This window comes from Amia ocellicauda, chromosome 15, assembly GCF_036373705.1.
Source record: "Amia ocellicauda isolate fAmiCal2 chromosome 15, fAmiCal2.hap1, whole genome shotgun sequence".
NCBI classification, from domain to species: domain Eukaryota; kingdom Metazoa; phylum Chordata; class Actinopteri; order Amiiformes; family Amiidae; genus Amia; species Amia ocellicauda.
The window spans coordinates 5237189-5254894 of record NC_089864.1 but is presented as its reverse complement, the minus strand read 5'-3'; the positions used below and the strand labels follow the sequence as shown (position 1 = coordinate 5254894).

The following is a 17706-nucleotide window of genomic DNA, read 5'->3' as shown; positions in this document are numbered from 1 at the left end:
GCAAAGGAATCAGACGTGCACACATATCATATATATATATATATATATATTCCAAATGTCTCATTGTTAAAAACCACTCTGCATTAACTCTAATTATATTATTACTTGAGCATTGTCAGGTTTCCCTGCTCTGCCCACGGCCCTCAGACGATAGTAGACTTTCTACCTTTGGTAACACAAATTAGAAGTACAGTAATATTAGAAAGGAATACTACAAAATGTAGTATTTACACTGTAATGAATCCAACTTTGAAGTGCCATGAGTAGCGAGACGGACACAGTTTTTATGACCCTGACGATAACAAACTCACCGTTAAAGTTTACAGCCCTGATATGACTGAGCAGCTCCTTGCCGTCGATGTTGCTCATTCTTGGACACAGACCAATATATCCCGCGCAGAGTTCCTTATGCATTCTGTGCAGCGCATGGGCCATGGCGTACACAGCATCGATAACAAACTGCACTTTCCCTTCCTGCTCGTAGGTTGAATCCCGTCCAACCTTTTCCAGCCCTGCGGGGGGAGAAAAAGAGAAAGAAAAATGTGTTGGTTGTGTGCGTGCGTGTGTGTGTGTGTGTTATTCTTTTCTCTCTCTAAAACAATACATCCACACACATCCACACAAAGGCAGTCAAGGTTTCATTTCCATTTTCCTGCAATAAAGGCATCATCGTTTTTCACCATGTGTGTTGGGTTTCAGATCTCCAGACCTCAGGACCCCTGGATTAAAATATATATGGGTTTTCAGAAAATAAATTGACGAGGAATCCCTCAAGCAGCAACTCAAGGTGTCCTTATTTGGCAGTGATAGCTGTGCTACCGGGGGGGTAAGGGGTGCATGCTTCCTGCTGCCTCCGCTTTGAATATCTCTGTACAGAATTTCCTTTAAAATAAACATTATAGCACTGAGGGGTTACCCGCTAAGAGGGCCATGGCATGCGCCCCATTAACTTAATTGGTCGTAAAATGTGATTATAGTGCTCTTAAAAAGATAAATGTGCTGGCAGACAATATTTGATGCCAGCAAATTCAATTACGTCTGAGCAACGGATCCCACATGACAAATGTATAGCTACCGCTTGTGTACATTCGACGAGCAGTTAAATGGGGTATTCATGAGGAAATTAAAAACATATTCACTTTCAGAAATGATAAAGCCATATCATTTTCCAGCTTAATTTCTGTATTATTTGTTTACAGTTTGATGCTGAAGTTTCCCAAAATCACACAAATGCCCGCAAAGTCTTTGTCTAGAAAAGTGATCAAAAGAACTGCTCTTCCCTCTTCATTCTACATTAGAAAAATAATCAAAAGCACCAACTTCCTAGTCCGTCCTTCTGCTAGATATTACATTAGAATGCACTTGATAGAAGAGCACAGAGCAGTCCAGAATAATGAAAGGCATCGCCCACATCAGACCAGAGGAGCTTTTCCAGATCAGCTGGGACACACGCACCCGGGGACACAAATGGAAATTGGGCTTCAAGGCACTCAAGACAGAAAATAGGAGACACTTCTTTTTGGGGCGAATGGCCTCCTCTCATTTGTAAACAATGCAATGTTGGCATTCGGGCTTGTGTTTGGTCCAGTTCACACTGGGGTAGAGGAGTCAGTCAGAAAAGACGAATCAGAATGTCGATATATATTTGTTTTTAACTAAGGATGTCACCTGAATGTGGTCTGACCTCAGAATGAACCCCATCACCTCAATGCTTTCTTTCTCTTGATAACAAGGGACCTTGTTTGAGTCTGAGAATCTAACAACCTGCAAGTGAATTTCATTTCAGCAATTTTGCAGTCGTGTTTGGCACCAGGTGTATGAGCTCCTCTCTCTAATAGCTGCGCAGAGAGGCAGGATATGACAAGGCCGGTCCTCTCTGCTAAAGAAGTTGCTTCTGCTGAGCTTTCATTGTGCGCAAAGGGCTCCTTTAGACCACTTTAAGAAAAGCACTGTAGCAAGGTGAATTAACAAGTCTTGCGAGCTTTCAATCAATGGAAGTGTCAGACTGGAATTAATAGGGTCTTGTAAAAGAAATTCAATTTAACTTCATACCAGCCCCAGGTCTGAAAGACTTGTCCCTATAAGCTATGTATTCGGTTCTCCAAAAGACTGATTACTTTGGTGTGCTATTGTAATGAATTAAAAAGCAAGGAGCAGCGTTACACCAAACAGCAAGATGTTTTGCACAAATACAGCACTATACTTATGCACACGCCTCTACAGTTGTTTGGGTACCCATTTATCTTTCCATGGGTAACACCCTTGCATTCTCTTGATTTGATTTTTGTTTTGTTTCGTTCAATAAAAGGTTCAAGCCCAGTTCACTTCGTTTTCCGGCCCGATTTCCACGCCATTTGTATTGAAATGCAAATTTAACATAAACATTTGAATAAAAACATGTAAGAAACAAACACAATGCTTGATGCATAAAACCTCCGATGCAAATGAGTTTGGCCTATTTATTCATTTTTTCATCAAAATGATTGAATACAGCCATTTGTCTTATGTGCGCATTTCCTTCTATAATGTGTTCTGTGTATCATTCAAAAGGCTCCATCTATCTCCCGAAGATGAGTGCTTGGCATGATGTCAAAAATATTACACCTCCAGAATGGGCGTCTAGAAACCAAAACGATCAGTACAATCATTACTTTCATTTTTTACAGTTGTTGTTATTATTATTATTTATATTATTTCACTTCACACTCTCCTGTTGTCCCTTTGATAGAATTATGTTTATATTAAATGCAAATCACAAATACCAAACATCTGCAAAGTATAAACATCTTTTAAAGAGACATTGAGATATCATAAGCAGACTATCTTCAAAATCCAGCAATCACAATCAGTCTGTTTTTGAATGATCCCAAAAATTAGGCTTAAAAACATAGATAGGGATTTCCGCACCTGGACAACTCTCTCCACAAAGAAGCAGATGCTTTTAAACTTGGAGAAAGCTGCAGATTCAATAATATAGTAATGTGTTGTTATAGTAATGTAATAACATGATAATAACTCATTTACTGCTTTGTTATTATACATAAAGTCACATAAGTCATGGGGTTTAACATGCATTGTGGCATCGTACTCAACGCACATTGAATATAAACACAGTATAACGCTTATTAATACAGTTAACTTCCTGTACTGAGAAACCACTTATTGTCCTTTTTGTGCTGAGGCTAAGGGCCACTGTGTTGAGATGTAAATGAGTTAACCGCTGAAATAATTAAGGAAAAAAATGTCTTGAGTTAATACGTTTTATAATAAGATAAAAACATCAAACTGTCTTCATTTGAGATGGTGCTGAATATATTAGCATTAATAGTCTGCTCTCTCCCATTATGGTATCAACCCAAATGTCTGAAGCCTGTCCAATCCTGCGAATGGAATCATGACAGACTGCCTACAGCGCTGGTCAAGACAAGTACCAATAAAGAGACAATTTGAGGAACGAGCGAAGATACACATTAGTGCGTAGCAAAATGTGTATGTGGGAGGGGAGCAGGATGAGTCAACGCACACAAAGCAGCCCCTATTACCTCGTTTCATACAAACTGTCCAGTGCAGGAAATAAAAAAAGCTGTCAACTGCTTATTAACCAAAATCCAAATAGAAAAGGCTTCCGATCCAATGGGTCTCCTGTGTGTTTAATTAAATTTCATCTGGAGCACTTTCTAATAAACACGTCTCACTATAGTTTTCCCCCAGAATGCACCAGCCCCCTCTATTCACAGAAGCATGGTCGTACTCCTACACCCACCCCCCCCGCCTCGATGCCCGATATGGTCAGTGTAATAACACCTGCCTCCCTGCCCTCAAAGTGCCGTTGGTGTTCCTTAATCCTTTACAAACGTCCGGAGTCAATTCCCCCGTGGCCGTCATTAATTTAAACTTGGCTAAAAGTAATTATGGCGCAAAGTGCACCTTGCATGATTTGTTTGAAAGGTCTAAATGGTGAAGGTTGACAGCAATCACTGGCACTTTTATGCTGCCTCTTACATCGACAGGCCCAGCAGACCTCATCTCTCTGCCCACCTTGTATAATTCACAGCCCCGTCTCGGCTGCGGTAGAGATGCACACCAGCCCATTAACTGGCAGCGTGCCTCTCTCGTCTCAAAGGTGGGTGAGAACTCCGCATTAGGTCAATGCATAATCATAATTTATTGCCTTGTATTTGGTTTTATATGTATATGCACAGTTCTACATTCCAGTGGTTTGACGTCCCACCGCTTCTAGAACCATTACTAGTTCTGTATGTGTTCCATACCAAGATATCAAATTGCTTCATTAGCTGGCCGTGAACGTGAGCCCTAACATCACAATGTATTCACTAAACACTCGGTTACATGTATTCATATATTAATACACATTTAACTTGCTGTATCTCTATTACATAATGTGTGTTTATAATATGTTAGAGAATTCCTCTTGTTGGCTACAGCTTCCTGAAAGTAAGAGTCATAAATCAGTCTTTTCTCTGCTAGCCTGAAGAAAGTTAATGAAAAAAGGCAGTGTGTGTGGGTGGGGGGGTCGGGGGGGCACGAGAACCGCCTACAACAGCAAGCACAACTTCACTCCTCACTGCCCTACATCTTAAGCAACCGTCTCCTCCTTTGCAACAGTGCCGCAATAAAGTCAAATTCAAATTAGCCTCAGATCAGCGATACACAAAGTAGGGTTCAGCAGACTACTGGGAAGATACACTTCTAAATCAGGAGTATTAAATCCAGTCTTTGACAAGGGTCTGCAGAGGATCCAGATTGCAGAGGGGGGGGGGGGGGAAATGCAAAGAAAACGGCCTGGAGGTAGTTGGTGGCGTTTCTTGGATGAAAGCAAGAGCACAGGCACCAAAGCTTAGTCCACCGAGGACCCGTGACAAGCCAGAGCAAAGGCAGAATATTTATTTGCTTGAGCACATGAGGCTTGGTTGTCCACGTACGTGAACAGAAAACAAGACGAATTAGTCTGTAGTCATGATTCCAGTGCTCTTCTTTATTATCTCTCTCTCTCTCTCTCTCTCTCTCTCTCCCCACAACTGCTTGATATGTGATAGTATGACTTAAACAAACTCCCTATCTGCCTTCCATCTGCCATAAGCCTTAGTTTGGCACGGATGAAACGCAATCAGAAAGTGTTATAAATAGTGTAACAGAAAAGTAGAGAATGATTATGAAATCTTGAAGCTTTGTTGAAGATGTCGCGACCAACTTCATTAACAGGAATCGAGGCCCATCATATTTCCCAGCCGAACGGTCTCCCCAGGTCTCCTCAATTAGCACCAACCCCCCCAGGGCTACAACTCCATAGCAGCCAGCCAGAGCCAGACAAAAATGCGTTACATGTATTCCTTCACACTCCTGTAACCATGGCAGGGATACATCTATGCAGGCCGGGCGAGTCCTCGTCTCTCGTTCCAGCCCAGACTGACACACACAAGATTAATGCGGACGGTGAGGAATTCCAGCCCCGGAGAGACACAACAGAGATGCTCGAAGATTCGGTAAAGCTCCCCAATCATTGCCTTACCTTTCCTTAGCCTTTTTATATGTTTTTGGACTGCATGTTTACATCCTAGAAGGGTACTGACCGTGCCACTTGTTTTGTGCCAAGTGAACTTCACACTTTGTTACACTTTAGTGACTTTCCACGCTATAAATTCCCACTCAAGAGCAACTTCACAGCCACAGCACTATTCTAAAGCATTCGCCATTCATTTCATAGTGACCCTTTGCTGTAATGTTTCCATTCTCTTCATTGGGTCACTGCTATGATATAATTGTACCAAATTAGTTTGGTTATAATTACGCTCCTTTCAAGCCAAAGTGCTTTTTTGACTGCACATGGAATCTGTTAACGGTCGGTGCTTTCTCAGACCTAGTGGCCGGGTTAAATCAAAAGTTTGACCCACCCGCTAATAGAAAGCTACAGAACTGTATTCAGTTGTGGCTTCATTTTTAGTAAGATGCCACTTTCTCCTAATCAGAAATGTAACTGCTATGATGTACAGGTTTGTAGTTTTCTATTAGCAGGTGGGTCAAAGTTTTGATTTAATCTGGCCCCTAGTCTAATCTTATCGGGGGTTTAGACTATACTGCCCAAGCTCTAGAAAAAGGTATAAGCGGAGAGATCGTCTTTCTTCACCAAAAAAATTAATAAATAAGATCTTAATCCATGAAATCACATTAAAGGTACAATAGCAGCGGTTTTCTTCCAGGTGAAGAAGGACTTCCAGGTACGCGATTCTTCTCTGAAAGCAACCGCAACACCTGAAACCCGTATCGTATCTTTAATGTCTTCCACAAATAATTATTTAAATGCAGAATTCAAACTGCATGAGAGTGATCAGGTACCTTTTATAAATGTATTTGATTGTTTATTTAGTTATTATACAAAGTAAACTTTCTGTCACCTCTAACTGTAATGCATTCATTAATAAATGAAGGAGCATTTCGCTGTGAATCTGTGCATTCACTCTGGTATTCATCTGAGCGTACTATCGGTACAGTCAAACCATCGCTAATGGTGCTTGCTTTTAGTACTCTCCCGAGCTTTATCCCTCCAAGCTGATCTCCAGAAATGCTGAGAGAAGAAGAGCTGTAGTGCTAAAGCAGTGATAGTAAGTCTCCCACAGACACACCCCCACGCCAGCTACATGTTATTAAACAACATATGTTTTAATAAACCACATCAAACACAAACACTCAATGGACTAAGACACTTAACTGTGTAGCGGCACAGTCTGTTGAGTATAGACTGGATACTGTCAACAAACACCTAGAGCCACTAGGTTTGACATGAATTTCTAATTTTTCTCAGATTTTACCACACCTCTTTTATCATTCTAGAACTATACTTTAAACCGTAAACGTTCTCTGCCCTGTTAACATAGATTATGGATGGAATCAAGAAAAGGCTTCAGCAGACAGGAGGAGTATCGCTCTGCTCCTCATTTCCGACAGATTCCCCGGCATATTGCATCTGTCAAAGGAGACCCTATTTTGGGGGAGATGGGGCATAATTTCAAACCGATGTCTCCGAACGATTCCTGGCAAAAACAAGGTGATGAGAATCCGAAGAATCCGTCTACGGGATGTCATATAAGTTGACATCTCCATCTTTCAAGCAATTTTGCAGGATTCAAAAGCTCCTCGCAGCACTTAAGAGTGAGAGGGGAGCCATGCTGTCTGCCAGCCAAGGGGACCGTGAAGGCTAGCCCTAATGTAATGTAAAATCAGTAACTCAACATATCAAGTTCTTTCAGTTGGGGCTCTTATTTTCATTACATGATAGCGTTTCACATTTTTAAGGCTAAATGGTTCCATATCTGTCAGTGCAAAATGTATTGCCTAAATTATTAGGCTTTCCTTCACACATTTTCTCCTCTGCAATTTCATCTTTTAAAATGTTCTTAGAAGACTGCATGAAAAGCTTAGCTTAAATGCACATGGCAGTATTTCGGCGGTAATTTGACAGATATATTAAAATCACATTTTGAATATAAAGCTGAGAAACCATCTTATAAAATAGGAGGCCAGATACCAGACACACAAAAAAACTAAAATCATTAATTCTAATTGCCCGGAACTTTAAGAGCATCCTTCTTTACATGGTCTTGATTTGTACTCTTAAAAAGAAATTCAAATGTAAATGATGGGATTAGGAATTAGCCAGTAAGGCAAGCAACACAGGAGGGTTTTTGAGGAGAAAATAATCAGGTTTCTGTGGCTTTCTTCTGAAGATCGAATTGTGCTAAACCAAGAAGTGGAATTTCCGAGAGATTGCATTAAGGAGTTGCTTGAAAAGACTTTCAAACTCAGTAATGGCTCTCGTACAATTGACACGTACTTCACAGTGTTGCATAGCCGGGTTGTTTCTTACCCATATTTTTGTTTGCAAAGGTAATGTTTAACTATACAGATTATTTGAAAAATGCTGGGCTGTGATATTCTGCCAAGGCGCTACCCACAATTCTCTTTGTAGATCATCCCGGCGGCTAGATCAACAAGGAATCCCTGGCTTGAGATGGATGCTGGAGTTTCCCCAGTTGTGTGCCCTGACCGTATCAGTCACCCATGCATTCGTAGGCTGTGTGTTGGAGAAGACCCATAGATATCTTGTCCCCCCCAGGGTTTTATTTTTATCAAGTACGCAATTTTATCAACTATCCGTGTTGTGTATGTTCCACAAACTCTTTTTATGTTGCCATTTCTGTTCCTGCCATCCCACTCGATGCGATCGCTGACACATGTTTTCATTGATACACGTCGAGGAGGTATTCTGTAGGGAGTCCTGCACAATCAGATCCTCGGTGAAGATTTCATGGCAGAACTGCGGCACGGCCGAGCTTCTGACATCCGTTTAAACATTTGTTGTTGAGTCACTTCATCCTCGTAGACTTGTCAAAGCGAATTAATGCTGAGTCCCAAAGATGAGGACACATCCGGTATCGGCGCGGAACGGAAGGTGCACCTCGGCATCGATCTCCCACTACAGTCCCATTAATGGCAAAGAATGCCATTTACCGGTCTGATTGCCTTTCATCCTCTCTGGAGTTGGAAATGTGACACTTCAGGGATTGATTGTAATAATCTGATCATAATAATTGTTATAACTCAATGGACCAAAGTGCAGGTAGGGGTGTGATTAAAACTGCGAATACACACAGACAGCCACACTAACCTCTCCCTGTGGATTAACGGCCACAGCAATCAGTGTTATCTTTGGCAAAGTGTCCCAGGGAACGTGTTGATTGTATTGTGATTATATTACTAGTGATATTCTGACAGGATCTGACCATCACAGCTATGTGTATGTCTGCATGTCAGCTCATTGTACTAGGATGTATGTTGGCACTTTGTAATGCTTTGACATGTTTCTTATGTAAACTGTAAATTGGCCCTGGATAAGAAGTAAATATGAATAATATGTCTGTCATGCCAGTTATTTTTTTTACTTTACGTTAATGTTACTGCATTACAAGCCTAGTGGGCAGTTTTGATTGGCTGAGACTGTGAGGTGTTATAATTTTGATTGATCTGTAGGTTTTAATTTGACATTACTCTAGGTTAAATGTCTGCGTACAATTCTCTAACACACCTGGTAGCTGTAAAATACATTATAATAGTACAGAACGACTTGGTTATGTAAACCAGAACACCTATGGCGATTCTGAAATCACCTTTCACATTTACCGTAATCATATGTTACATTTAGATGTAATAACCCATCTGAGACTACAGTATTCACATGTTAAAATCCAGAAATGTGAGTCAGAAGGAAAAGCATATCAATTTAAATACACAACAAGTATTTCTCTGGAGTCGGTTTGGTCACACTCGGCCGTGGAAAGCCACAACCCAGCAGCTTTTATGGGTTATTTAAAATCCTCAATGGAACAGTGATAATTAAGACTAATTAAATGCATAATTGATGAATTTATGTAATTAAGATATCAGAATGTAAACTCTGAGACCCAGTGGCTCCCCAGGGGCAGCAGGGGCTCTTGCTGCTTTGTAGAAGGTGTTACAAATATATATATTGACCAAATGAGAATTAAAAGCTACCTTTTGTCATTATGAAGGGAAATGTAGTGACAAAGTAATTCACAGCACTCTTTTTGTCTGGCTTTGGAAACTAAAAGTGTTTATCACTTATCCGCAGGACACAGTTTATTGTTCACGTATCATATTTTAGGTGTGTTAAACTTTTCGATTGTTCCTGGATTTTGTGACTGGAATTAAAGCAGCGGGTCAAGGAATAGGCTTCAATCTCTGCTTTCATGTTTTGTTTGCTCCTCGTTTCCCAGAATGGCTGTCCTTTATGCAGTCTCTTCTCCCGGGCGCACAGGACCCACCACACTTTGTACTACAGTGCGTCTTCCCTTTAATGAAATGAAGAACTAATGAAAACCCACGAATACTTCAAAGAGTCGAGAAAAAGGAGGGACTCCAAAGCAAAACAAAGACTTTCATGTGGCTTCTTTCGCAATAGTAGCAAGAGGAATTTAAAGTTTCTTCACTCAGTTTGCCGTGTGAATCGACTGAATAAAAACTTAAATTAACATCAAATCCCCCAAGAAGGCTGTAAAACTGAAGCAGCCGAGTTTATTGAATGATCTGCGTGTGGGATTCAGAAAATAATGTATGCAAAACTGACATTTGCCTTTCTAATATGTATATATATAAAGACGGGGGGAGGTTGGGTTGTCTGACATTTCTGAAAGCGTGCCCTCCAGAAGCGGGGCAATCCCTCGTGTCTGTGAACATCCCCACATGGAGAGCTTCCCGGCTCCACATCTTCTCACAATGGATTTTCTCAATGGGTAACCAAAACAACAATAAAATTGCCTGGCCTTGACTGTCAATCAACATCATGCAGACATGCCCCCAGGTCCCCCAGACCGGCTCTCTCTCAGGCAGCATTAGGAGGTTGCTCAGACTCAGCTGCCAGGCATCGGTCGTGGGGGCAAAGCTACACACTCTTGTGTAGGAGTCCGACGATATTTCCCGTCCTCCCTGCGTCAGAGGTCTCTTATTTATGATTGGCGACTGCCGCACAAATACGGGTGCGAGAAAGACACATTCACCGGGAGGTTGTTCACTGTCTGCCTTGGTGACATTACTTGCAAAAGCAGAATACTAACTACACCATTTTACACAATACATTCATTGTTACATTTGTTGTTTTTCCTCTCACCTTTTGCAGCCTTGTTATAGTGATGGACATCCGTTCAGTTTAGATGCATTGCAGACACAGTAGTGTGGCTTACTTTTATTTTTAGATTTAAAATAAAATAGGTGTACCATAAAAGGAGTAGCATAAAACACCCACGACAGAGTTCATGACAGTTGACAGCCAAGCCTGCAGTTGCATCGCGGGGTCGAAAGGTCTAGGATGTACAAAACTGTGTTCAGATACAGACCAGTGAGGATCCCAGCTAAGTAATTAATGCTAATGTGCTCTTAACCTCCTAGGAAACCATTTAAGTATTGCCCATGACATAGATGTCTTTTTTGAGCACATTTATTATGCAGATTTTATAGCTGAGTGTTGCATTTGGGGGAAGTGCCCCTAGAAATCCCTATCACTTAATGAATTTCATTGCAGGAGCAATACGCAGAAAGCAGAGGAAGACCAAGGGGATTTGCTGAAGCTGCACTTCAACCCTGTGTGCAAATACAGAGTAGACAGAAGATACGAAAGCAAACTTTATGCAATGTAGTCTTGCTCTCTAACTTATACACAATTGTTTATCGATTACACAGTTATTCTGATCACCTTTATCCTATGGTGACACATTTCTCTCCTGATGGGAGTGATCTCTTCCAGGATGACAATGCACATCCACAGGGCACGAGGGTCAATGAATGGTGTGATGAGTATGAAAATGATGTGAATCATATGCTATGGCCTTTGCAGTCACCAGATCTCAACCCAGTTGAACACCTATGGGAGATTGTGGTAGACAGCGCTCTCCACCACCATCATCAAAACCCCAAATGAGGGAATATCTTTTGGAAGAATGGTGTTCATCCCTCCAGTAGAGTCCAGAGACTCGTACAATCTGTGTCAAGAGCATTGAAGCTGTTCTGGCGGCTCGTGGTGCCCAACACCTTACTGAGACACTTTATGTTGGTTTTGTCACCCGTCTGTAGCTATATTAATGGATAAATTTGGACCACATTGGCCTTGAAATTCATATTTGTATATCTGTAAACAGCATCATAATTAAAGCATGTCCTTCAATGGCAAAGTATGACTGGCACAGTAGTCAGCAAACACGTTCTGAATATCTCTCACAAATAAATACTTATTGAACCCAATAAGACACAATCATTAAGTCTTCAGAAGCTCGTAATATTTAAAATTGTTAATGGTGAGAGGACCTCAGTCACCTGTTTAGTATAATCCGTCAAATTCACTTCACTAAAGTGCTGAAAACCAATTAAAAGTATCTGTTGTGTCAAGCTGTATTCACTGGCAGGTCTTATTTGTATGTTAGCGGTAACAAATGTATTGCATAGTTAATTAAATTTCACTAGACAACGATCCTTTGTGTGAAACTTAAACGGCTGAAAAACAATTTATGATCTGAGACATCAAAAGCGGGTTTTAATTGCTGATATCAGGAGTAAAACAAAATGGTATCTGTACTTGATTTTTCTGCTTTTTGTCGTCCCTTTCAAAGACACGACGCAAATCAGATTTTCTCCGCAAATCTATTCGGTTTGTGACAGGTACTGGGTTGTTGGTGTGATTGTTTTTGTATTTGATGCTCTGGTATAGAAATAAGGACTGCATTTGCAGCTTCTTGTTCCTTTTTGACACGCAGATATAGTCAGCAGTCATGTGTCATGTGCAGTTTGGTACAAGAGGAACAATATGAACTGTGGAGGAGACAGAAGCGAAGGGTAAATCATTATTCTCATTATGTCAAACCACGCTGACGGTCCCCTCAGATAAACCCAGCTGTTGTGTGTAGTATCACATTCCCATGTTGTGGTCTGGCTGTGTTACATCCGCCGGGGCACAGACTGAAAACCTTCCGGAGGAATTCGGACATCGACTGCGGCATCCCCCGCCCCCCCACAACCCTGGGCGGTGAGAGGACCGGGCCGGCCAGTGGAGGAACAGGATATCCCTGTCATTCACTCAGGTGCTCCCATTCCGGCCGGATCAATGAGACGGCGCTGAGCGGCTTCAAGGCTGGTTTCTCAAAATGACTGAGGATTCCCTTCAGATATATAGATTTGTCATATTGGTGTAGTTTTCTCAGTTTGTTTGCAGCTTTAAATCTTTCCGGTGCAGTTTTGTAATTATTATCTGTTTGTTTATTTAATTTATTTACTTCAGCTTGATTATTGTTGTTTTTCTTTCAGATTCTTTTCAGAGCAGTATTCATTTTGTTTTTCTCTTCCTCTGCTTGAGTTTAGTTAAAGGCGTGATGTTGCGGTGCACTCTCTGAACCACTATGCAATACCAGTCAAAGTATGTGGGCATAAACACAGTTAAGCTATTTACGAGACAATTTAAATTACGTACGGTGTGTTAATACAATCTCACCACCATAAAAAATCTAAACACAGAAGGTATCATCAAAGCTGATCAGTAGATTTGGTACCAAAGATCAAAGTCTACATATTAATGAGCTCGACAACAATTGCTGCTGTACAATTGGTTTTTGGATCCCTCGGTCAATACATCACCTCATATTTAAACTCAGTTCACGCAGGGTAACTATTGGTGAGCTTCACGAAGTTGCTTGGATAATCAGAAAAAAATTTACACAAACAAATGTACCCAGCAAAAAAAGGCTACATATTTTAATACAAGTCCAACTTCTACCAGCACAGACAAGAAAACCAGCATCTAAAAAGCATTGTGATGGGGGGCTTTGCAGACTTGCAAGGCTGCTGGGCAATGCTTTCAGTTTATTGTATCTGTGGAGACCCAAGTCTCCACAGATTTTGCTCTTATCATCCTGACAAGCCATCGTACATCAGAGCCGCTATGGCATCGTACCTCAGTGTGGCTCCTGAGGATTTGTCAGACACATCCATTTCCCCTTCTGAAGCAGCCTTTTCCATTTCCTATTGACTGTCAACATTTTCAAGTACGCCCTGTCCAGAGGAGCCATAATTCAACAAGATACACCCCATGTCTTTATTTAAACTCCCTTGAAACAAAAATATGCAGAGAATATAGAAACTCTAAGCAGTGGCTCCCAAATCATTCAGACCGTGGCACAATCGTCTCTGTCTATGAATTATGTTGAGCACCACATTGAACGTGGCTTCACTTCTCTCTCTCTCCACCGTTTCTGCTTCTGCTCATGCATCCCCTACTACTTGGACAAACTCTGTCCTTCTCTGGACAACCACTTGGTGTGCTGAGCATCTCAATCTGCAGCAATCACCAGTCGGGCAAAAAGTGTGTGCTGTGAACAAAATGTAATAGAACACCTACACAATATTTGTGTTAAACATCATACCTGTGCATTTCTTGAGACTGCCAATTTTCTTGGCATGGGATCCTAACTTGCAACCGAAATTTTCTTCCCAGAATTCAGCAAACCACACGTTCCTCCTGTTATTAGCCAGAGATCGACTCCTAAAATATCTGTCAAATCCTGGAGAAGGAGAGAGAGAGAGACAGAGAAACAGAGAGAGAGAGAGGGACATAGGGAAAGGAGTGTAGCTCAGTTTCAAGAACTGCCATATTGAGTGCAAGAATGCCTTTTTAATTGAGGTTATTTTTCTTCTATACATTTATCTCATCACTTTCTTAACACACACACACACACAAAAGACACTTTAGTATGCAATTACCCAAACTGTTCAATAGAAAAAGCTTTTAAAAACATTATCCTGCACACCCCGCGTTCACACACTTGGCATGAGTCTGAGCTAAATGCATGAGCTACAACAAGCATGGCAGCTCTCTGACTCACATATGCGAATGTGTAACGAGTTTTCACTTCGGCTCTCGGAGCTCCGGGGGAATGCAGTGTAAATAAATGAATGTGGTTTGTTACCAATTCCCTTCAACACTGATCTTTTAACCTCCTCGGAGAAGGAATGAAAAAAAACGCAGGCATTTTCTGCGGAACCTGGCCTGCCAGTTTGAATACCAATCAGGATGCCCGGGAGATCTCCCTACAGGCATAGCAGGTTACTAAGAGCTCCTACCGTCGACAGAAGCTCTTTTGGGCAGGATGGTGACGGCGCCCTCGGCCACCTTCTCCTGCTGAACCACCGGAGCGATTTTGGCGCCCCAGCTATCAGAACCGACCCAGAGGAAGTGGCCCGTCTGATTGATCCTCTTGGCTGCGTCCAGCACCCGTCTGCAAGTGGAAAAGACAGTCTGGCCATTTAGCTGGCGGCAAACAACCTGATTACAGCACAGCACTGAGGGATTCGGACCACTTCAGAGAGGAAGTTGGCTGTGGGTTCTGAGAGGGCAGCTTCCCAAACGTTTCTACCACTGTGTACATCCCAGTTTTGTATTTTTTCACAATTATTTTATTATTTGTCAGTTCTCAGTTAAAGGTTAATGTCAGGCATTGTGCTTAATCCCAAATTGGTTCTTTTGGGCTCTGTTTTGTTGGCTGAGCCCTGCTGCTTGGCGCTTTGACCCTGTTCAGAAAAACTATTAAAAACAAACAGAGCAATGCTTTGGCCATCACTGATGCGTTTCCAGATCAGGGAAACGGGCACAGATAACAAAACAGCAGCACTTTTCTGTTTGTTTGTTTCATGTGGGTGTAGTTTTTCTGGGGGCATCAAAACTCTGTACCTCCGTGAGAGAACGTCTATTCAAAATCCTCCTTCTCAAAACTGGATGTTTTGCCTTTAAAATATCTTAAAATGTAATGAAATACAATAATGATAATAATACAAATTATACACTATGTATATTGATATAATTCCATCTATGATCTGTGCAGGAATAGTGTTGATCTAATTAACCCCAATTAACAATTGGAGATGTATAGAATCTGTACCCTCAGGGAATGTACTCCTGATGAACTCATATTTGAAATCCAGACAGACTGCATTGATCACCTGACACAACCAATCATTTACACGTTGTGCAATGGGCATTAACTGCTTCATTGCTGCTGCTGCCACCGGCCGGCAGACTCACCTGATGTCGTCCTCGTTGGCAAACATGATGACGGCGCGGGCGCTGGACGTCTCCAGCAGACGCAGGATTATCTTGTTAAACTCCCCCGGCTTGGGCTCCCTGGGGATCTTCAGAGACTGTGCGATGCAAACACCACCTGCAAGACAAAGCCACGGACGCTCAGGATCAATTCTGTCGGCGGAGATCGAGGGGGCAGATATTTTAATCCACGGGGGACGACACAGTATTTAAAAATAAATAAAATCAGTGATTATAAAATGGCACAGCCATCTCACTGTGACTGTGAGGATATTATTATTATTATTATTATTATTATTATTATTATTATTATTATTATTATTATAATTCTCTATAGAAAAAATACACCACTTAGCAGAAGAATAAGGAGAATGTCATTTTTCTTTTCCCAAGTAGGCTCCGTCACTCTCTGTCAAAGTGACACCAAAATCATTTAAAGAGTTTAAATAAATACAATTAGCTGAGCACTGCCGAGCTAAACTGACTGATCCTACATATTTAATGGCAGCCATAATACCCTCAATCATTCTGAGAAGAACCTATTATATTATTCATATTATACACTGACATAAATTATTATCTTTCTCACGAAGCCCATCTTTCTGGTGATGGTTCATTTAAAAATGAACATCTGCACAATGCCGTCTCTTTCTGAGTTTGATCTGAGGAAGTTGGACCAGTGTGAGGTTGATTGATTTTGAAACAGCCATGGCTTTTTAGTCACCCACAATTAGGATCTTTTAATGGGTACTTTGCACATGTTCTTCATTTACTCCTATTAATGCTATCATTATTAATTTATTTGAGTTGGTTATTATTTCACTCAGTCTCTCAAGGGCCAACCGGTGGGTCTGAATGGACCCAGTGATGCATCATGCAGAAAACCAACAAAAGTAAAACATTTTCAAGTAAACAGAGACTCTGGCCCTTTAAGGCAGTCACTACACCCAACTGCTTCCATGTAACGAAAGAGGGGTAATTAACACAAACACACAAAGCTACCATGAAACGCAGGGATCACCAACCAAAGCCAAAACTAAACAAGCCTGCAGTCGGCCTTAACGGAGTCTTAAATAAGGCTGCTGGAGTCTCCCGGGCTTTCCCATTGGCTGATTGACTGAGCAATGAAAACAGGGAATGCAAGCTCATTAGCATGCTGGTCAATCAGCCAATCAGAGCATCCGGGAGACAGCAAATTAACTGGCTGTCTGCCCAGTCAAAAATATTATTGTGATTACTATTAGTAGTAGTAGTAGCAGCAGCAGATACAGTAGAAGTAGATTAAGTATTAAATACATACAGCACAGAACCACAAATATTCTGTATCACAAGTTGTCATACATTATTAAAGAGTGAAAATATATTTTATTCATGATTCGGCCTGTTTGGATGAGAAAACTTTCTTTAAACATTCTTTAGACAATACATATATCAAGTGTAAAGCATATTGCAATGGCTCTGTACAACCTTTTCTCTTCGGTATTTAAATGTGTTTGCATTCATTATTAATACACTTCCTTATTCTACCTCAGCATTATGATGCCTGTGAAATTTCTTTGTTAGATCTTCGTAATCAAGTTCCTCTCAGCCCTGCAGTGTGAGCCGCACACATATTAAGGTTTCACCATCCCCACCGGTCAGATACCAGGTTGCATGTGCAGGATTTATTAATTCCACCTCGAGGAGGCATAAAGACCTGCATAAAATGGGATTATGTTTTAAAGACCGAGGTGAGATACAGCAGCTGTGCATCATACAGATACCATATTTCAACTGTGCTTAAAGCAGAGTGATTATCTGAGAGTTTCTGTTAGAAATGTGATTAAGGAGTTTCAAACAAACAGAGTGTTAACAAAAGATAGATTTGCAAAACATTAAACAATGGATGAGGAAGATATTTTTGAAGCCATATGATTATCCACATACCGAAGAGCAGAACTAGAGAAAATCTGAGTGGAATGGCTTTTCCACCGAGCTTTCACCGGCTTTCACCACTGGAGGTTATCACTGCTAAGCAGTAAGAAAAATATGATCAGTGC

The 17706-nt window shown here is 41.2% G+C and overlaps 1 protein-coding gene across 1 annotated transcript in view; it reads right to left on the bottom strand.

The window, feature by feature from the left end:
- The window catches only part of LOC136771745 (metabotropic glutamate receptor 8), a 91794-nt gene that overhangs the window by 36223 nt on the left and 37865 nt on the right, over positions 1-17706 (bottom strand). Inside the window, exons 2-5 of the mRNA XM_066724237.1 lie at positions 15650-15785; positions 14692-14846; positions 13995-14132; positions 312-512 (exon numbers count right to left, since the gene is read on the bottom strand). Of these exons, the coding sequence (XP_066580334.1) occupies positions 312-512; positions 13995-14132; positions 14692-14846; positions 15650-15785 (630 nt within the window). The remainder of the gene's footprint in view (positions 1-311; positions 513-13994; positions 14133-14691; positions 14847-15649; positions 15786-17706) is intronic.